Below are 22,978 nucleotides of genomic sequence, written 5' to 3' on the forward strand. Positions count from 1 at the left end.
TAGCCTCAGGAATAAATATTAGAATATTGATTAAAAGTTAGCATGAAAGAACTTCCATGATTCTAAAAGGCTTCAATATATGACCATGAGAATTCATACAGAGTGCACAGCAGTAGAGAGTGAATGCCTGGATGATGCTCCGCAAGGCTCCAAATAACTATACCCAAGATGTATTCATGGATATCTCAGCAGTCCAGTAATCGGCTGGGAAAGTCAGAGTAGCTTAAGTCTGCAGTGGCCTTTCAGTTTGATAGCACTCCACTCCCAAATTAAACTGATTTCATTTAGGATATATGTTAAGGATATGTATTCAAAGGGCCTGTACTGTCCTGTTATGTTCTTATATCCTTAACAAAGAAGGAAAACAAAACATGCATTGTTGGTCAGATTCCAGAGTTTTATAGACCCGGCATCATTTCTAACAGACTGGAGGTATACGTCTATTATTGAGAGTTAGATCATTGAGGGAAATTATAGACTGGTTAGCCTGACATTGGCAACATGTAAAATATTAGAGTCCATTATATTCTATGTAATAACTGAACACTTGGAAAACATCTGATAGGATTGGAAAAAGTGAACATAATTTTTTAAAAATATAAAAGTATGCAATAAGCACAATAGATAGGAGGGTTAAAATTGATATGGTATATTTGAACTTTCAATAAAGGTCCCCATAAGATGAACATGCAAAGTTAAAACACATGAAATTTGGGGCAAGATATTATCATGGATAGAAAATTGGCTAGCAGACAGGAATAAGAAAGAAATGGGTCCTTTTCCAAGTGGCAGGTACTATAGGATTCCTTGCTTGGATCAACTAGTTGCAATGTATATTAATGATTTAGATGAGATAATTAAATGTACATCCAAGTTTGCAAACAACAGAAAACTTGGTGGAAGGGTGAGCTGATAGGAGGCAGATAGGGTCCAGAATAATTTGAAAACATTTATCTATTTGGTGGCACAAATAAGGAACATATTATCTGAATGGTGAAAAATTGGAAAAAGAACTGCAGGAACCCTGAATATCCTCGCACACCAGTTCATGAAACAAAGTATGCAGGTAAAATAAGCAGTTAAGGCAAATGGTACCTTGTGCTCCACTGTGAAAGGCATCAAGTACAAGAGCAAGGCTGTCTTATTGCAATCATACAGCGTTGGTGAATCCGCACTTTGCGTACTGTGGGGTTTTGATTTTGTTATCAGAAAAAGAATGCTCTTGATGTGAAGAGAGTGCAGTGAAAGTTCACTTGACAAATTTAAGGGATGAAAGCACTAATGAACAGAAAGAAATTGGGTTGATCAGGCTTGATTTGTTCAAAAAAAGAGGGAAATCTCAAACAAAATTCTAATGTCTGGACAAATGATATGGGAAAATATTCCTGATTTTGGAGGGATGTGGTGTCTAGTGTTATGAGCCCAGAGGACCTCAAAACTCAGCAGCAATAGATAGATATTCATCAAGACAAATGGTTACTTAAACAAAAGTTGCTTTTAATTATCTTTAAACATGAAAATAGAATCACACTTTAACTTAACTAACCCTCTTCTAATTCTAAGTGCATATGTGTGTAATGTGTGTGTAAGTTCAGAAATGTTCTTTGGTTCACAGTCCAATCTCACTTCTCATTCCTCCAAGTCCACTGGTTGCAGGCAATTCTTTTACTGTGCACAGAATTTAACATTTATAAAGTTGAAAGGTAAATGGTTACTGCTCAGGAAGGTTCTTGTCAGTTTTCAGAGAGATTTGTTGTTCCAGGACATCCACAACTCCACTCCAGGGTCTTGCTGACAAAACTTGCCCCTCCAGGGTTCTCCAGATGATAACCTCTTTCTTTCAGGTCACCACAGAGTTCCTTCTTGTTTCTCTTATTCCAAGTGAAACATTAGACAGCCAGTCCTCTCCTCTTGCATGAGCCACTAGGCTGTCTTCCAAATGGGGCTTTCCACAAGCTTGGTGTGTGTGTGTGTGTGTGTGTGTGTGTGTGTGTGTGTGTGTGTGTGTGTGTGTGTGTGTGTGTGTGTGTGTGTGTGTGTGTGTGTGTGTGTGTGTGAGAGAGAGAAAGCCTGTTTGACTCTACTTGCAAAACCACATGACCCTCTTAGAACAATAAATTATCTTCCAGACAATCTGCGGTTCCAACAAGATCTTTCATCTGTTGCCTTTTGTAAACAACAATCCATTCGTGAAGTCTCTTGAGCACTCTCCAAAGCTCTTGCAAAAGGTGTGGAGCCGATATGTCTAGCATTAGCAGAGCTCGAGTATTTCAAATAAGATCGGTTTTAAAGTGTTTGTATGTGCCCTACTGCAACAAACCTTTCCCAATTTATCTCCCAAAAACATACTGAAATACAATACAAACACAACATAATCTGTCACACCAGATTCTGCAACGCCTTAAGGCTGCTGCCGATCAGAGGTGCCTCCATCTTGGGCCCAGACTGCATGGTCTCAGGATTTTAAAATAAACCAATGGTTTCTTTAACAGGCTATTTAAAGCTTCTACAGAGCTGTCAGTAATTGGACTGGGTGGAAGAACATTGCAGAGGAGCACAGTACAAAGGCAAGAGATAGCCACTGTAGGACAAGAGGAACAATATCTTCATCTAAACTTGCGATACCCACAGAAGACAGTTGAGGCCATTAAATATATTCAAGAAATTAGATTCTATCTTAAGGTGAAAGATATCAAGGGATACAAGAAAACAAGAGAGCACTGAAATTGGATGACAATGAATAATGCAGCCTGCTCAAAAGGCCTATCCTATATAGGCATGTCAAGTCAACCTCCCTATTTTGCTCCAAAAATTTGGCATTTTCCATATATCGCATGCAAAAGTTAACCCCCACCCATTTTTAACCCTGGCTACCTGCCAGAGCTTGATGCTGTGACCACGACTCACCTTGGTCCCGACAGCTGTACATCCAAGCTTCTGATGTCCTGAATGTTGATTATTACCTTGGCCCTGGCCACCCCTCCCACGAGATCCACTGAAGTCCCGACTGCAGGCTCTCACCAGCCATCCATCCATCCATCTGAGCTCCCAAAGCCCCAACAGTGGACTCCCATCTAGACCCTGGCCAGACATCCATCCAAGCTCCCAACATAGACTTGCTATCTGGTCCTGGGTGTCTGCCTGCCCATCTGTGGTCCCAACACCTCAAACGATACACGTGCTTACCGTGATAAAAGTAAGTCTGTGTGTAATAATCAACCCCTTAAAATTTGCCCTATATACTGGTCTATTTAGTTTAAAATTAGACAATTACACGTACACAGTTATACAAGGTATTCATACTTTCCTCATTTTTATGATTAATAATCATCTCCAGTTTCTGTTGAGATTCAGGCAATACAAATGTTCTGTATTCTGGTAACATTCAGCTTCCAGTTGAGGTACCACCTCCTCCCAACAGTGCAGTCTGCCTCACTTACTGTTTGTTCGATCTTTAATCATACTATATTCAATTTTTCTATTCAACTTCTATTAATATGCACACAGATCCGGGAGAATTGTTGGTATAGAAACCATTGTGATACTCCCTCGAAATTTTTATTAAAATAAGTACCAATATACTAATACAGTTATAACCAATAAAATCAATCTCTAAATAACAATGAAAATTCCTCGATTTCTCATTTTTTTACAGAATAGTTGCTCAACTGAGAGGGATTAATTGAGTGCAAAAGTACTCGGGAACTCCAAATTGACAGCATTGTATCAAATCATTGCTGCATTTTGATGTTTGTTACAATACTGAACACTTTACACCAACATATCCCCACAAATAGCATTTGACTCATCACAACCAGCGTGCATACGCACACCATTTGGAATGTGACTCTGGAAGCAATTTGCCTGTAGCAGCCTAAAACATTTTATTAAACTCATCATCTAGGAGTTAAATTGTCAGAAATTAGAATATTGTAGATTTTTGGCATTCAATCCTTAAAGGCTGATCTTCCCATAAATACACTCAAGACAAATTGGTGAAGATAATTTTGAAACACCAAGGGAAACAAAGTTGGAGAGGAGCTAAATGTAGTTTAGTTGAAGATCAAACAATCTTTAACTTAAAGGGCCACCATGCCTCCTGTTCCCATTTTGAAACAAGAGTTTTTTTTTAATGATAAGACCTTTTCCATTCCTCAGATTTACATTCCAAGATTTAAATTTTTAATTTAGACATACAGCAAAGTAACAGGCCCTTCCAGCCCAGGGCCCCATGACATTCAAATTTCCCAATAAACCCATAAACTCCGTATGTTTAAGGGTGGAGGAAATCTACGCAGACAGAGAGCATACAAACTCCTTTCAGTCAACACCAGATTTGAACCCATTGTTGTAATAGTGCAGCATTGACTGTTGTAATAACAATCCCAGATTATTGGATCAATGTAATGGAATTAGGATACACAAATCTTGTACAACCAGGGCAACTTGCACCCAGATAAAACAAGAGCAAATGTGCACATCATCACAGTGCTTGTAAACGTTAGTGGAGAGAGTTTAAACTAGAATGGCAAGACGATGGCAACTCAAACAGGGTGACTAGGGAGAGAGAAAGTAGCATTAAGGGCAGGGCACAAATGGTCAGTGTTGTAGAAAATTATGATTTAAAATGGAAAAAAGGCCTCATTCACCAAGATGTTGTAAGTGGAACAAGAACCAACAAATGACAAAGTTGCAGATGCTGGAAAAAGAATAAACTTTTTTTTGTATAATACACTGAAATATTTACAATTTAAACCACAAATTAAAATAGCCAAAACTACTTTAAAGGTAGTTGATTATTTCGGAGAACAAACACAAAGGGAAACAGGATTGGCTTATCCGTTATCAACATTTGATTCTATATTGTTTGCAACTATTTATACATTGCCGATTTATTTATAAAAATAAATGCTGCTCAACCTTACCTTCAGTTTACCTTTATTGAACGCACAAACAGAAACTTGAAATGCCGAATGTCCCAGATCAACAAAAACAACATTCCTTGGCTTCTCCTCAGGGCCTGGTAGATCTTGTTTATATATCCCATACGCGAGTGCAACTGCATACAAATCAATAGGTGTAACTACAAAATGCTCCAGAGAGCTAATTTTAATCAACAGTAGAAGAGATCAACACAATTGGGACAAAATAATGAAATTTCATCAGTATTTAACCAAATGAAGAGCCTATTTAGGTATTCAAATATTCTCCTTTTGTTTTTTTCATTTTACGAAAAAATTTTAAACCAAAGCTACCCCAGACTAGCAAAGAAAACTGACCCATTTGTTTAGGGACTATGAGGTTTTCAAGAAACACCATATACACATGGATACTACAGAAAACTGATAGCTACCCCAGCAGGAGGCCACTTCTTTCAAAAGAGACCGTAGAGTTCTGGACCTGTCATGGTCTTCTGTCACCTCTGCACTTACTCCTGTGGCAATGAGTCCATATTCATTTCCCTCCCAAGCCCCAACACCCCTCTTCTGGTCTTCTATAATCTCTTGAACTTTTCATTTCTAAATGCTGTCAAATTCCAACATTCTCATAAAACTTGATTTAAAAATCAACTTTAATTCTCTCAAAAAGTTAATTTGCCAATTCATATTCCTTTCCAAACTGACATTCAGCATTTGCAACTGATCAATTTCCCTTCTTTCCTTGCTCCAAAAACCCTGCATTTAATCAACTTCTATTATCCAAGGAGGGAGAATCTATAAACTCCTTACAAACAGCACATATGAACACAGGTTGTTGGTGCTGTAATAACATTTCACAAATCACTATGCTTCCATGTCTTTTCCAGCAGAATGCAACTTCAATTGAGAGGCACTGATTGTATAGGCGTGTGAGAATATTTCACCCAGGATAAACACGTCAAATACTACAGGATATGGATTTAAGGGAGTGGGAGCTTAAAGAAGAAACATGGGCAAATTTTCCTTTTTAAAAACGCACGAACAGAACGTTGGTGCTTGAAACAGGCCATCAGGAGTAGTGGTGGAAGCAGATACTGGAGCACCGTTTAAGAAACTTAAATGAATACGTTTGGGACAGAGGGGTCTGGATCATTTGCAACCAGAGTTTTAATTTAATTTAGGCATCATTTTTGGTACAGACACATGAGCCAAAAGGCCTTTTACTGGGCTGTACTCTTCTTTGTTAATTGAGGAAAAGGAGAATGGAGTTCTGCAAGAAGAATTCAAGAAATTATGAAATAAATTGAAAAATAGGACATCAAAAGGCAGTAGCTCCAGAATTACACCAGTCCTATATGCTGGAAGAGAATACCTGGAAGAATGGTACAGGGAGAAAGATTTAAATTCCTGGAATAGTGGAATGATAAGTGGGTAAATACATAACATGTTCAAACAGATAAATAAGTTTGCTAGTGCTTTGGGAGACGATTCAGACCAAAATGGCAGGGGGAATGGAGCCCAAGCAGAGTCACTAAGGAGAAAGAAACAAGGACAGAAATTAGAGAGGATAGTAGAATCAAGAACACAGTAGAAGAGCCAAAATACAAACAAAAATGATTATTCAATATGCCAAAAACTGCTTTATGTATTAAGGTATAAACAGCACAAATAATGGTAAATGAATATGATCCTATGGCTGAGAGTGAAGAGCTGAGATGGCTAGGACAGGAGCCAATGGGGGAAAATTGGTGAAGCTTGGAGGTGATGAATGCCAGACAGAAGGAGTTGATTGGCAGATACCTGTCAGAGGGAGAGGGGCAAGAGAAACAAGGGGGCCAGGTAAAGGAAGAATGGAGTGGGTGATAGATTTGAATCAGAAAGAGGCAACAATAGTGGTAAAATAATGGAGTCAGCTTATAGAGTGGAGGTCAAAAGGCTTGTAGAGTGGTGTAAGATCAACAACCCAAGTCTCGATGCAGACGAGACAAAGGAGATGATTGTGAACTTCAGGAGGAGGACCACTCCCCACTATAGACAATGGATCCATTGTTGATGGAGTGGGGAGCACAAAATTCCTTGGCAGCTATTTAAAGGAAAACCTATCTTAGACCCACACCACCTCCTCATTAGTCAGAAAGACGCAGCAGTGCCTACACTTCCTAGAGGTTGAGGAGGTCAAGGCTCTCGGCCACCATCCTAACAACTTTCTACAGGAGCACAATAGGGAGTATTGGCTGGCTGCATCATAATGTGTTTGGCAGCTGCAAAGCACAAGATTGGAGGTCAGATGAAGGGTGATTAAAACCGTAACAACATCACTGGAGTCACCCTTCCCCCTTAAAAAGGGCTGAGAGAATCACTGAGGACCTTTACCATCTAGCCACAGTAACTTTGAGACTCCACCTTCAAGCAAGAGGTATAGAAGCATAAAACCAGGACCGCCAAGTGTGGAAACAGCTTCTTCTTGCTGGTAGTGAGACTGTGGAACAATCCTAGAAACCCATAAGTTATTTTTATATCTATTTAGTTTGGATCACTATGCATATATATTATTTGTAGAGGGTACTGGTGAAATACAAACTAGACGACTTGGGTTAACGGAAAAAAAGGGAGAACTTTAGGAGGAACGGTGGCAGGAATTTCTTCAGAGAATGGTGGATTACGGAATGAGCTGCTAGATAAAATGGTGAATGTGATCTCAATTTTAACATTAAATAAAAAATTTAGAGAGGTACATGGATGGAAGGGTACGGAGGGTTGTGGAATAGGTGTATGTCAGCGGGACCAGAAAAAATAAGTTTGGCACACACCAGAAGAGCCAAAGGGCTATTTTCTCTGCTAATATTCTGTGGTTTAGAGATGCGTTGCTTTGTTGGGTTGTTTCTGTACAATCAGATGAATTTGCATTAAAGGATTTAGACAGTGGCTGCTGAGAAAGTTGATACGCTTGATGCAATCTTACAAAAATCTTTAGATTCTGCAAAAGTCCCAGAGCAATGGAAAGCTTCCACTGTAATATCCCATTTTAAAAGAGGCAGGAGGATTAAAATAAAAGTTGACTGGAGGCAGATTGGCTTAACATCCATTGTTAGAAATAGATTAAATTAAGGAAATAAAGCAGCACATTTGAAAATTAACAGTCTAATCAAGTTGAGTCAGCACTGGCTTCAAAGCTGAAGTAGTTTTTGAGAATGCCTCAAGGTTTGGATGGAGAGAACCAGTAGATGTACTGTACTTGGACTTCCAGAAGGCATTTGATAAAGTGCCTCACAAAACGTTAAGCCACAAGATACAAGCTTGTACTGGCACAGAGATTTCTGGCCAACATGCAGGAAACAGTGAGCAAGGACAACCAGGTTATTTCCAGGTTGGCAACCAGTAACAGTGGGGTGCCAAAGGATCAGTAGTGGGAATGCAGCTGTTTATGTTTATTATGGACTTGGATGGGGGTAAAAAAATAAATGTACAATATCCAAACTTGAAAATGACATGGCTAAGAAAGCACGATCAGCAGAGGAAAATGTTTCACACGAGTATTAACACATCAACTGAGTAGAATAAAAGCTGGTAAATAGAGTATTGTGGAAAAATGTGAAATGTTCATTTTGGAAGTTAATTTTCTTTTTTAAAAATAGGGAAAACTGCAGAAGGAAAAGAATTTCAGGGTTTCTTGTGCATGAATGAAAACTCTTGTGCAGCATTAGGGAAATGTAATAGGTAGGGAACTAAAAGAGAAGTTGGCTATTAGATCAAGGAGGTTAGAGGAGAGGGATCGCCTTACTACAAATGTACAAGGCACAAGTGAGACTGCAATACAAATGCAGTTTTTTTTGTTCCCCGACTTAAGATATAATATCGTTATTGGTAGTTCAGAGAATATTTACAGAGATAATCCCAGATAAGAAAGAACTATCTAACAAGGTTCAACAAGTCAGAACTCAATTTATTGAAACTTCAGAGTTGCAACCTGATTGAAACAAGAAATTCAAAGAGGCATGACAGGGCAAACACTGAAAGGATGTTTAATTTCATGGGAGGGTCCAGAACCAGAGGATACCAATTTACAATTGACCAGGAAGAATTTCTCAAAGATTTGCAATTCTTAGAATCTCTCTGACAGAGAGAATTGTGGTACAAGGATCCATGGATACATTTATGATTGAAACAAGCAAGAGTCAATGTTTGAGGAAAGTAGACGAGATCACAAATGCTTCTCATGATCTTGCCGTTATTTCCTCATTCCAAGGAGGAGGAAGTATGAACACCAAGTCCATTCAACCATGCATTTTAATAAATGGTTATGTTATCAAAGGTTCTGGTAATTTTGAGCTCTCCTCACTGCTTCATTGAACTGAAACATGTCCAACTATTCATTAATCTATATTAAAATAGTCTTTTTCACAAAATCTGCAGATTAAGGTTATGGGCAATCATTTTTCAATAACAAGGATATACTCAATTGCATGTGCCAAAATAGAATAACTAAAATACAGCAGGACATGAATGGTATTGATCAAGAGGTTTCAGCTAATTGAATGTTAATTATCTGACCTGCTGCATCACAGACTGGTATGGGGATACCAATACCCCTGAGCGTAAAGCCCTGCAAATGGCAATGGACACAACCTATGACCTCACAGTAAAACCCTCCCCACTATCGAGAACATTGATAGGGAATGCTGACTATAAATAAACTGGTGTGCTCACACAATGACTTATAATCCAATAAATAGTAGTTATTACCTGAAGTGGTTTCATTAATGAGCCGCAAACAATTGAGTCCAGCAATCTGTGCAGCATCCATTACGGACCTCCTCTCAGCATCTGTGAAGAAACATGGGACCTGTAGAAAACAGTATATCAATGAATTAAACAACAAAGCTAGTTGAAATTACACATCACACACAATTAGCAAAACCTCAATGACTTACTGATATCACACAATCCATCACTGGTTTCCTTAATGCAGCTTCAGCTGTTTCTTTCAGTTTAGTCATCAACATTCCAGTCACCTGCTCTATGCTAAAATTTCGTTCTTCTTCCATGTAAGAAACCTTTCAAAAATTGTAAGCAAAAACATTTCATTAAAATTATTTTATACAGGAGAATACATATCGAATCAAAGTGTTTATTGTTCACAAAGGCATTTATCAAAATCACAAGGGCAGAGTTTAAAAAAAGTGGCATCAAAGAGGAAATGACTTGCACCATGCCATTCACAACTTCAGTATAGGCCAACTTCATTCCCCTTCCATGGGATTTTAAAAAAAATTATCCATTCCGTAAATCTCCAATGATACTGTACCCTCCAGAAATTGGTTATGCTGGATGTACAGATTTATATAAAAAAAATAGGGATGCAATTTGAATTATCCTAATGCATTTTTTCATTTTCCCCACCCCCCCCCCCCCCCTCCAAACATGACAAAGTAAATCAGGTGCTTGATCTTTTATCTGAAATTCCAAAAACTGAACAATTTTTCCAATGGATATCATCTGCTCACTAAATCTCGTGTTTGGCGCAAAACATGACTCAACACTCAACTCGTGTTTGAATATCCCGCGTCCGTCCACGTTGGTAATTAGTGGAACCCTCGGGAATCCTTATTTTATGTGACAGTGGTAAAAACAGAGTCCAGTTCCTTCAATTCACTATATACGAGCACATGATTCACCGTAGATGGCTCGACGCCAGACACCTCTGCTGCTCACGGACTTTGAAGACTGTGAAAATGTCAAAAAGAGCTGCAGAGCACCCCCCCATGGGTAACAGTGAGAAAAGAAAAAGAAGCATCTGTCATTATCAATAGCTCAGAAAGTGGAGTTATTGCAGATGCTTGATCATGGTGTATCTGTGCGGCGTCTTACTGAAGATTATAGTGTGGGAACGACCACCATATATGACTTAAAGAACCAGAAAGTGAAGTTTTACAGTCACAGTGATGACTAGAGACTAATGAAAAATAGGAAAACATTGCATTGGGCAAAAAGAAAATGCAGATATTGACTGTGTGCTTATTGAATGGGTTTGACAACGAAGAAGTGAACGTTTGGTTTGGTCGACATGAAATAAGCTAGAAAATTCCATGAAGAACTGAATCTTGAAGGCAAGGGTGAATATTCACAAGGTTGGCTGCAGAAATTTAAGTATCAAGGTGCAAAATATCTGAAAATCTGTGGTGAAAAAACTTCTGCTGATTCTGATGCAGCTAAATGTTACATTGATGAATTTGCCGAGATGGTATCTGATCAAAACCTTAGTCCAGAGCAAATTTATAATGACGATGAAACAGCTTTCTACTGGCGCTATCTCCCTAGAAAAATATTAACAATGGTTGATGAAAGAGCACCATCAAGTTTCAAGGACAGGGTGACTATTTTTGGGTGTGCAAATGCTGGCACACGCAAGTTAAGGTTGGTAGTCCTTGGAAGAAGCCATCATCTGAAATGTTTTAAAGGTGTAACAAGGTTACCTGTGTATTATGCAAACAAGCATGGGTAACCAGAGAAATGTTTACTGATTGGTTCAATAACCACTTTGTATCAGGTGCATGAGCTCATTGTAGGAAGGTAGGTCTGGAAGAAAACTGCCAAATTTTATTGCTCCGAGACAAATGCTCAGCACGTTTTCAGAATTTACTGTCCCCCACCCAACATGAGATCGTCATTGCAGCCTTGTGTACAAGGAATTTTATGCTCAATGAAGACCAACTAGAAATACTTTTTTTCTGAACTGTGTGCTTGATGCAGTCAAGATGCGCAAGTATCAAAAACGTCCTGAAAGAGTTCACTCTTAATTAAGGAAGCCATTTATGAACTTGTTAATGCTTAGAAAAATGTAACTGAATCAACATTAAAAAATGCTTGGCACAAACTTTGGCCTGCAACAATGTTCAATGAAAATGAGCCTGCAGCTGAAGAATTGTGGGCCAGTAATGAGAAGATGATGATATCAAACGCCAAAGGTGTTGCAGCAGAAAATATAAATACGTTGCAAGCAGCTGACATTGAAAAAGTGCTGAACATTGACCATGATGCACCTGTTGTGCATTCCTTGAGTGATGTAAAAATTGCTGAAATAGTGTTAAATGACGATGAGCATGAGGAAAGCAGCAATGGGGAAGAAGGTATGGTGAACTGCGGTTAAAGTGGAATTAATTGGTGGCATGGAACAGCATGCATTTATCAGTGAGCATGAGATTATGGTATATTATTCAAAGAGAGACTGCTTAGTTTAGACAGAAACCTCTTCCATGAAACAGTTGATACTGGAAATCTTTAAAAAGAATCCAACCTGAAGATGATCACCAAAACAATGACAACATTGTTGTAATGTGCTTTTACTGGATATACGGAACATTTTCAGGTGTTTACATTAGATTGAGCCAGTTTATGTTTGAAGTTTTACTGCAAGTTCTACCTAATAAAAAGTACATTAGTGATTTTATGGTCTTCATCTCTGTCCAGTGCCACTGCAACCCACCCCCCCCCCCCACCTCTAGTTGGAATGCGTCCTTGTTTTGCGCGAACCAGAAACAATTAAAAATTCCACCGTTACTATTACTCTATTATTCAAAACAATTCCGAATTCTGAAAAGAATCTGGTCCCAAGAATTTTGAATAAAAGATTAAGCACCTGTATAACAAAATTTCCCACAGGGCATTAAGGTAGTAGGAAATGGAGTACAGATGACTTTCAGCTTGCATGCTTCAGCTCATCAAATAAACTGAAACATACAAACACTCTCTGTGCTAGTCCAGGCCACAAGCCTTGCCCACAATCTGGATCCCAGCCCAATGCACAGCTGGCTCACAGTTCTGCTCAGATGTTCCACCTTGTGAGTATGCAGATAACAGACACCTAGTGCACCAGTGAGCAAACCAAATGGCAAATCAGATACTGGGTTATCAGTGTTTAACTGTTACCAGAATATTACTTCAAGATAAATGTTTGAATTATTTAGCCATATCTGACTTTTATTTCCTCCAAGCTAAACCCAAACAATTAAACATCCTTTAAGCCACCAAGATTATTCCTGGAGGACCTGCTTACATCCAAAAACCAGTTAGCATCACAGACAGGGGATATAACCCTTTTCCCGAAAAGAAGTTAAAGAACTCAAGGTCTGTAGGTCAAGATCATTAGTTACTGAAGTCACAAGGTTGCTTTTGTTAACACCCATCATTGATGTAGGCAAATCTAAAGCCTGCCCACCTTCTCATTCTATGATGGTTCATTATTAAAATGAAGGAAACATAGTCAGAAGCTCCTCATCTGGAGCCACAAGTTTCAGTGATAAGATGTGATGACCAGGTCTACTTAAGAGCAACAGTGATTTTAAAAAACTTATATCAATATTTTGAAAAATATTACAAAAATTCAATGTTCCTCTAAAATTATGAAATTATCAACTCATTGTGAATATATTTATTACCTGGTCACAGGAATATTATGGATCTAGAGAAAGCTGTTAATCTGTTAATGCACAACTTGTACTTGAAATAGCCAATATCTGACATCTAACCATTTGCACCGAGGAATATAATTTTGTACCAAAAGGACAAAGCAAAATTAATAAAATGGCATCTTTTTCATGGCCATTCCTAAATGTCAGCAATAATGAGCCCAACATCAAGTAATATTTGCAGTAAGTGACATTAGTTTCTCACTTCCATCTTGGAGGCAAAGCATGCACTTTTAAAAGAGCAGATTTTGGTAACTGAGTATTATGACACCAACCTGAACACCTGTCGCACCATTAGGCATCTGAGCAAGTTCATAAGCAAGCTTGGATTGCTCAGCTCTTACAAACGGGTCTGTAAAAGTTCGCCCATGAAGCCTCTTAAATCCTTGCAGAGTATTTTTGACATTTGACAGCACCTACCAAAAAATTAAAATTAATCAATATTTTTAACAAACTGGGCTGGACTTTAACAAACAAGGCCTGTATCACTGAGATGCAACTTTTGAAAATTTTGTGTATTTTTGAGGAACATGCTGGTCAAAAGCACCTTTGACCTGATCAGCAAGTGTTGGGTGTTGAGAGAGCATGAGAGACGTTATGGCATAATTTTAGGAGAGCGAGAATAAACCCTTTCCTCAAATCTGCTGGGAATATCTTTGACACATCATTAAATTGGAATTATGGTTTTGTCATGTATTAAAATTGCCAAACCAAAATAACGATAAAGGTCAGCAGGCTGCATGGAGAATTGTTGGCATTTCCCAGCAAATTTTGGCCCATTTATTGCTACTTATTTAGATTTTGAATTAAGTTACAGGTCATTTTATGCAAGGTACAATTTGCAAGTATAATCTGACTCAATTTTTGCTTGAAACTCAAAAGTTTGTTAAAAAGGTGATTAAAAACTGGATGCTAGAAATCTGAAATGAAAGTAGAAAATGCTCCAAATGTGGCAAAAACGTTTCATCAGAATTGCCAGATTAAAAAGGTCTTTGATGGCAAGTGCCAATGTAATTTTTGTGCCAAAAATTTTGACTTCTCCACAGAACTTTTCCAGTGTTTAGTGCTTTTAATTTTGTTTGTGTTCTGTTTACTTGCTATCGTCTGACAGCATGAATCCAACTCATGTGCAATAAGTCAATGTTGCCTCACACCAGCTGTTCCTTAAATATTCTTTAAAGGAGGATGCATTGAACTCTACCTACCTGGCTTTTGGCTGCAGCTCCAACTGCACGATTTCTGGGTCCCAAGGACACAAAAGACCTGAAAATTTAAAAGTGTACAGCGTAACTATTCTAGGATCCCATTTTCTACTTCTTATAATGATATTTTTTATTCATTCCAAAATTTGTCTCTCGTGGTCAAAGAACCCAAGCGAACCAAAAATTGTCAGAGCACTGTACAAGTTGCCTTTACATTAATGTACTCGTGTTATAGGTTAAACAGAAGAAGCTGCAGATGCTGGTAACTTGCTCGAGGGACTCAGCAGGACAGACATTATCCATGGAATGACGTTGAAAGTCAACACTGTAGTTGGGACACTTTTTCAGGACTAAGGTGGGAAGGGGAGCGTAGAAGCATTAAGAGGAAGGGGCAAAAATGACAGGCTGGGAAGGGGATAAAATGTAACATCATACTGGCCACATAGGAGAAATGGAATTGGGAGACTAGTAAGGGAAAGAGACCTTATTTTGCTGGGGGGGGGGGTTGTTGGAAGACAGTGCCATTGAATGAAGTACAGGAATGGCCTAGGAAACCCAAAACAGATAAAGGATAGTGCAAATAGTGGATCATATCAGGGAGAGGTTACCTGAAATTGAAACACTCAATGATCATGCATTGGGCTGGAGGCTACCCAAGCAGAATATGAAATTCCGTTAAAACCATAGAACACCACAACACAGAAAACAGGCCATTCACTTTGTGCCGACACATCATCCCACTAACCTGCATCCCTTCCATAACCCTCCAGACCTCTACCATGCATGTATCTATCCAATTTATAAAACTTATGAGTGAGCCTCCATTTACTCCAGGTTTTGAAATTTAACATCCACAAGCCACATTCTGGCATTTTTCTTCTGACAAACCTGGCTATTTTTGAAAAGCATCATAGAACCCATTATCAAAAAGGCAGTTGGCAGTTGGAGATTTACCAATATTTTAATGAATGCTGCATTAATTACGATTAGTTTAAAGGGCAGTCAATAAATTACAGTTCATTTTATTTACATATCTACATAAAAGTGCCTGCATCCTGTACCCAAGATGAAAAGGTAAAACAGAGATGCAATGGCCTATTAACATCCATAACATGAATAGCAAGTCAACTTAAAAGAACTCTGACCAAGATGATACATTGTCTTAAAATCCATCAGAAAATATTCTACCTGTATTAAGAAAATCAATCTGCTTATCAGATCAGTAGGTGATCAAAATTCATTGGACTGTATGCTTGGGCAACTTCCAAATTAAAAGTTTTTATAGCACTTTTTGTAGCCACTTTCAGATTTTAGTAACTTAAAAAAATTATTCAGCATATTAAAGTTGAAATAAATTCATGAAAATTGGCACAAGACTGCCCAGATGGGGTCAATGGAAACACCAATCATCATAAAACCACCAAGACTTATAGTGAAAGTGGCAATTCAGCCCATTGCAACCATGGTGATTTAAATTAATCCCATTTCCCAGGGCCTTGTAGTTTATGATTCAAGTGCATATTAAGGTAAATTTTAAAAGTGATGAGGGTTTCTGCTTCTACTCATTACTCTGAACGTACAATTGCAACAAATGGAAATAAAAGAATGTTGATCACCTAAATAACTTGTAGAACATTACAGCACGGAAAGAATCTTTGTCCTATAACATGGCGCTGACCTATGTATACCTATTCCACAACAATCTAATCTTTTCCTATCTCACCCCCACAACGCTCCATTTTTCTTACATCTATGTGCTTATCAGACCAGCCTCCGCACCAGCACTGACAATGCATTCAGGGCATCCAGCAGCCTCTGTGCAAAATCTTACCTCAGACATCTCACCAGAACTTTCCTCCACTCACCTTAAACAGATGTCCTCTGGTATTTGCTATTGTCACCCCAGGAAAAAGGTGCTGGCTGTCCACCCTATCTATGCCCCATATTGTCATATGTACCTTTATTAAGTCACCTCTCATCCTTCGTCACTCCAAACAGAAAACCTCTAGCTCTGTCAACCTTGCTCCACAAGACATGATCTATAATCCAGTTCTGGTAAATCTTTTCTGCACCTTCTCTAAAGCCTAACCCTGACCATAACCTTCCTATAATGAGGTGACCAGAAAAGAATGCAATATTCCAGTTTTAGGGAGTTGCAACATTACAGTTCAATTCTCTTGGATATAGAATTAAAGTCAAAGATACAACTGCCATTATAAGTGCAGTGGCTTGGATTCCTCCTTATAGAAACTTTTAGAATGTAGCAAGGGTCAATTACATATTTTCAATAGATTTTAATTTTTTTTTTGCTTGCTGCATTATACATCAAGTAGATAAGTGGGCACATGACCAGCTCAATTAACAAATATTATCTATATTAAACATGGCTTAATCCCAAAGCTATTCAGATTACTTCATTTTGTTGAACTAAACACAGGGAAGGTTTCCTCCGGATGCTCTGGTTTCCTTCCACTCAACAAAACCTATAAGGGTTGTCGGTTCATTGGGGAATTTGGGCAACACAGACTCGTGGACTGGAAGGGCCTATTACCATGCCAATGTTTAAATCTAAAAATCATGACTAGGATGGCAGCTCAGGAACAAAAAAAATATAGCTTCATGGTAACCATTATGCAATTGTTAATGCCATCCTTCAGACAGTATTGCTGCAGCGCAAATTGCAGCAGAGGACAATCTATTAGTGCTTTCCAAATTCATTTGATAACTTGGGGATGTTCAAGCCTGAAATAGAATAACAAGAACAATCGATGATGAGCACATGGATATCCTACAAACATCTGCACTTTCAATTTCCTCTGCAAAAACAATCCAATAAAAGTACATTTTTGTCCACTGAAAAGCAGTTTCAAATTCTGCAATTCCATCTTAAAAATTAATTTTCTCAAAAACCCAAATAAGATAACAAAATCTATTAATAAAAATGAGCTACATGCATAACCAGACCTCCATTCAAACTTTTCAATTCAGGATTTGATGACATTGTCCGTGAACTACTCTTTGCAGACGATGCCGCTTTAGTTGCCCATTCAGAGCCAGCTCTTCAGCGCTTGACGTCCTGCTTTGCGGAAACTGCCAAAATGTTTGGCCTGGAAGTCAGCCTGAAGAAAACTGAGGTCCTCCATCAGCCAGCTCCCCACCATGACTACCAGCCCCCCCACATCTCCATCGGGCACACAAAACTCAAAACGGTCAACCAGTTTACCTATCTCGGCTGCACCATTTCATCAGATGCAAGGATCGACAATGAGATAGACAACAGACTCGCCAAGGCAAATAGCGCCTTTGGAAGACTACACAAAAGAGTCTGGAAAAACAACCAACTGAAAAACCTCAAAGATAAGCGTATACAGAGCCGTTGTCATACCCACACTCCTGTTCGGCTCCGAATCATGGGTCCTCTACCGGCATCACCTACGGCTCCTAGAACGCTTCCACCAGCGTTGTCTCCGCTCCATCCTCAATATCCATTGGAGCGCTTTCATCCCTAACGTCGAAGTACTCGAGATGGCAGAGGTCGAAGGCATCGAGTCCACGCTGCTGAAGATCCAGCTGCGCTGGATGGGTCACGTCTCCAGAATGGAGGACCATCGCCTTCCCAAGATCGTGTTATATGGCGAGCTCTCCACTGGCCACCGTGACAGAGGTGCACCAAAGAAGAGGTACAAGGACTGCCTAAAGAAATCTCTTGGTGCCTGCCACATTGACCACCGCCAGTGGGCTGATAACGCCTCAAACCGTGCATCTTGGCGCCTCACAGTTTGGCGGGCAGCAACCTCCTTTGAAGAAGACCGCAGAGCCCACCTCACTGACAAAAGGCAAAGGAGGAAAAACCCAACACCCAACCCCAACCAACCAATTTTCCCCTGCAGCCGTGTCTGCCTGTACCGCATCGGACTTGTCAGCCACAAACGAGCCTGCAGCTGACGTGGACTTTTACCCCCTCCATAAATCTTCGTCCGCGAAGCCAAGCCAAAGAAAGAAGAAGATACCTTTGCAAATTGCACAACTCTAAAAAACATTGAATTCTGTTAAAAATTTGGTATTTCTTGATGGTTTAATTGATTCCTTTTCACAGAGTTCTATTTTTCTAGGATGTTGGAATTATTTCCCATGGAAGTGAATTATTAATAGAGGTTATAGATTTGAAATAATTTAGCAATCAAATCAGAAAAGAAGGAAGACATTTTAATCAGTCAAATAAATCAGCATAATCTAGAAGCAGTTACATGAACAGATGATGGAATCGTATTCCAAAAGACTTTGCAGGTACCTTCATTGGACTAAACGCATGGTTATGGGGAAAAAAAAGCATAGTTTGGGAGCAAACTGAATGTGATTTTGAAAAATATAGATAAAGTATTGCACATTGAATGATCGACCATTTTATACAATTTTATGATTCATAAATTCAGTAATGAATAATGTTTTATTAAACTCAAAACATTGATACACCACAGAAAAACCTCAGCCCACTGTACCTGCACTAATTGCATTCCCCAGCATTTGGCCTTAAAGTTTCAATGCAATTATGTTTTAAGTACTCACCTAAAACGTTCTGAGATCATTTGCTCCACTACCTTCTCAGGCAGGAGTTTCATAGTATGGCAACCAGAAATACACAATACTCCAGCTACTGTTTAACTAGTGTCTTGTATAAATGTACAGTAACCCTCATGGTCTTGTATATCTACCTGATATAAAAATCAGAAAACTGTGGAAAAACTCTGATGAGACAGCATCTATGGAGAGAGACCTCAAATGGTAACATTTTTCTTCTTCAAATATACAAGTACGTGGCATTTTCTGCTTTTCTTGCATTTTTTTAAAAATAAAAGAGTAGTGATGACTTTGAATTAGGAAGTGGAGAATGGCTCATTAACAGGGTAGTAATAAAACTGGGGCTACATACATCAAATCATTAATAGTTTAACAGAGAATGAAATAGTCTGTGTTCACATGTTGAAAAACCAAAAGTTTGATCCTCCACACCAATTCAATCAAAATATCTGGTGAATATTTGTCTTCCAGGTAATGGAATCTTATTTAAGGGGTGTGAGGACTGATGACAAGGGTAGCATTTATTGCCCTGTGGTGGTGACATCACATCAGAGGCAAGTTCAGTCAAACACACTGTCGAACTAGAATTACCAAATAGGAACATGACCGCTGACCCAAATATCAATGTTTCCTTTTCTACAAAAAAGTAATAATATTGGAGGATCTATCCTGGAGCCTTCATGTCGATGCAATTATGAAAAAGGCTCATCAGCGGCTGTACTTCATGAGGAGTTTGAGGAGATTTGGTATGTCACCAAAGACTCTTGAAAACTTCTACAGGTGTACAGTGCAGAGCTTTCTGGCTGGTTGCATCACTGCCTGGTAAGGAGGTGCTTATGCTCATCAGGACAAGAAAAAAAATTCCAGAGTTGTTAACTCGGCCTGTGACATGACAGGCATTAGTCTTAACTCCATCGAGATCATCCATAAGAGGTGGTGTCTTAAGAAAGGAGCCTCTATCCTCAAGGACCCTCACCACCCGCATGCCCTCTTCACTGTTACCATCAAGAAAAAGGTACAGGAGCCTGAAGATGAAAACTCAGCAGCACAAGGACACTGTTTTCCCTCCTGCCATTAGATTCCTGAATGATCAATGAACCAAGGACACTGGCTTACTTTGTATTTTACTTGCACTATGTGTTTTATATAAAATGTTTGAACTGTGATGCTGCTACAAAACAAATTTCATTATATGTTCAGGACAATAAATTCTGATTTAAGTGCACTCTGACCTGCAGAGTATTTCCTACATTTTTTTTTGGCAGTAACTGAGATTATTGACTCTTCCCTCCATTTCAGGTTATTTACCAAATTTAAATGCCAATTGCCATGGCAAACTTGGAGTTTATGCCTCTAGACCCGAGGACTATTAATCCAGTAAAAAAACAAAGCTGGAGAAACTCAGTGTCCTTTAATTAGCAAAGGTTAAAATACATAACCGATGTTTCGGGCTTGAGCCCTTCATCGAGGTATGGTAAAACATCAGTAGGTATCTGGACAAGAGAGTGGGAGTGTGACACCGAACAGAAATGGTTGGCTACTAGGAGGTCACTGTTACGGACAGAGCGAAGTTGTTCTGCGAAGCAATCTCTCAATTTGCACCTAGTCTCTCTGATGTAGAGAAGGCCACAAAGGGAGCACTGGATACAGTAACTCAGTCCTGTGGAAACACAAGTGTTGTTTCACTTGAAAGACAAGTTTGGGGCCGCAGTCCATGGTGAGGGAGGTGGTGTGGGCACAAGTAAGGCACCTCCTGTGGCCACAAGGAAAGGTGCTGGAGCAATCATGCTGCAAGCCCACACAGTCAGGACCCCTCAACACTTCCTCTGGTATATTGAGGACTACATTGGAGCTGCCTCATTCAGCCACAATGACCTTGGCAACTTCATCCACCATAGCCAATTTCCACCCCAATCTCAAACTTACTTGATCCATCTCTGACAATACTCTCCCCTTCCAGGATTTCTGTCTCCACCTTAAGAGACAAGCTTTTCACCAATATATATGACAAACTAACTCCCACAACTACCTAGACTACACTTCCTCACACCCTGTCCCCCTGCAATGTTTCTATCCCCACCACATTTGCTCCCAAGATGAGGCCTTCCAGTCCAAATCTTAGGAAATAACTGGCTTCTTCCACAAACATCTACCACAATCAACTCAGCCCTCACCCGCATCTTCTCTATTTCACGCTCATCCTCCGGAATTTCCAGCACATTAGGATCCCAACACGAGACACATCTTCCCCTCACTGCCTTCCACAGAGACTGCTCCCTCTGTGACCCCCTCATGCATTCATCCCTCCCCTGGCACCTTCCCCTGTGGCTGCAAGAGGTACCACACTTGTTTGCACACCTTCTCCCTCACCACAGGCCCAAACAAACCTTTCAAGTGAAGCAACACTTCATTTAGGTTTCTGCAGGTCTGATTTACTGCATCTGGAGCTCCCTTTGTGGCCTTCTCTATATCGGAGAGATTGGGCACAAATTGGGAGATCGCTTAGCTGAGCACTTTTGCTTCAACCATAACAGTTACAAAGACCTCCCAGTGGCCAACTATTTCAGTTCTGCATCACACTCCCACTCACATGTCTGTCCATGGTCTTGTGCACTGTCACCCCAAGACCACCCACAAATTGGATGAAGAACAGCTGATTTTCTGTCTGGTCATTCTCCAGCCAGATGGTATTAACATTGACTTTTCCCCTTTTCTGCTAACTTTCCACTTCTCCTCCCTCCCCCTCCCTTCATCAAGCCATTCCTCCTTCCCTTGATCTCTATTGTCCCCTCCCTCCCTTCTCTATTATCACCTTCTGCCTTGTAAACATCTCCCCCCCCCACTCTTTTGTTCAGATGCCTACCGACATTTCCCCACACCTTTTGGGCTCAAAGCCCAAAACGTCAGTTATGTATTTTTAACTTTGCTATAAAAAGGACACTGCTTGACCTGCTGAGTTTTTCCATTTTTGTGTTTTTACTTCAAACATGGTGTCTACATATTTTGTGTTTTATTATTAATCCAGTAATTTAATCAATGTGCTAGACGAATGTACAGAGAGGGAAAGGTTAAAACAGGAGCAAGTAAAGGAGAGATAGAAATTGTGGAACAATCTCTGTAACAGATATGAAAAAAAAATCTATACTTAATTATATTAAAGGGTGAAATAAAATGACTTTGAAAACTAGGGGAATTGAGGGACATTCAGTGAGAAAAGACTGATTAGTCATGATTTTATTGAATGGAGGAACTGGTTTGAAGGGGCTAATGAACTAATCCTGCTTCCAATTATTAAGTTCCAACATGCTTTTGACAGGGAGAAGTTACCAAAACAGAGAGAAAAAAAAAGTCAGGGTGTGAACTCGGTCTAATAGACCAGGCGTGTGCAAACGAAACATGGGAGAGGCCAAACCATCACTCCCAGTCACTGAAAAGATTACAATGCAAAATTTCCTAATTCCTGGTGAACTGATTCTCTGTTGCCTTTCTCAGTCACAAACATTGCAATTAGTACGCCCATCAGATTTCTACACTAAACCAGAAGTGGGGTTTTAGGCGAAAAATATTGCCAACCTCCCCACCCCCAAAATCCTTCGTCTCCCGTAATGAAGCAAAGCCTGCACTTATGACTGTAATCTCCAGTCAAGTTTCCATTAAAACAAATGTAGCTGCTTTGAAATACAATCGTACTATTTAAAATAAATATGGACATGTTCCATCAATTCAAGGTTCGACACGAGCAAGTTGCAATGGCAATAAAATATAATGGTATCACTGTAAGGCGCTGCCTTAAAAAGGTGGTGGAGACCAGGGG

At 39.5% G+C, this 22,978-nt stretch overlaps 1 protein-coding gene across 2 annotated transcripts in view; it reads right to left on the bottom strand.

The window, feature by feature from the left end:
• The window catches only part of LOC138743238 (heat shock 70 kDa protein 4-like), a 57,936-nt gene that overhangs the window by 34,401 nt on the left and 557 nt on the right, over window positions 1-22,978 (bottom strand). For both annotated transcript variants that reach the window (XM_069898211.1, XM_069898210.1), the window contains exons 2-6: window positions 14,590-14,647; window positions 13,660-13,800; window positions 9,851-9,973; window positions 9,663-9,762; window positions 4,926-5,059 (exon numbers count right to left, since the gene is read on the bottom strand). In XM_069898211.1, coding sequence (XP_069754312.1) covers window positions 4,926-5,059; window positions 9,663-9,762; window positions 9,851-9,973; window positions 13,660-13,800; window positions 14,590-14,647 — 556 coding nt within the window. The remainder of the gene's footprint in view (window positions 1-4,925; window positions 5,060-9,662; window positions 9,763-9,850; window positions 9,974-13,659; window positions 13,801-14,589; window positions 14,648-22,978) is intronic.

This window comes from Narcine bancroftii, chromosome 9, assembly GCF_036971445.1.
Source record: "Narcine bancroftii isolate sNarBan1 chromosome 9, sNarBan1.hap1, whole genome shotgun sequence".
Lineage (NCBI taxonomy): Eukaryota > Metazoa > Chordata > Chondrichthyes > Torpediniformes > Narcinidae > Narcine > Narcine bancroftii.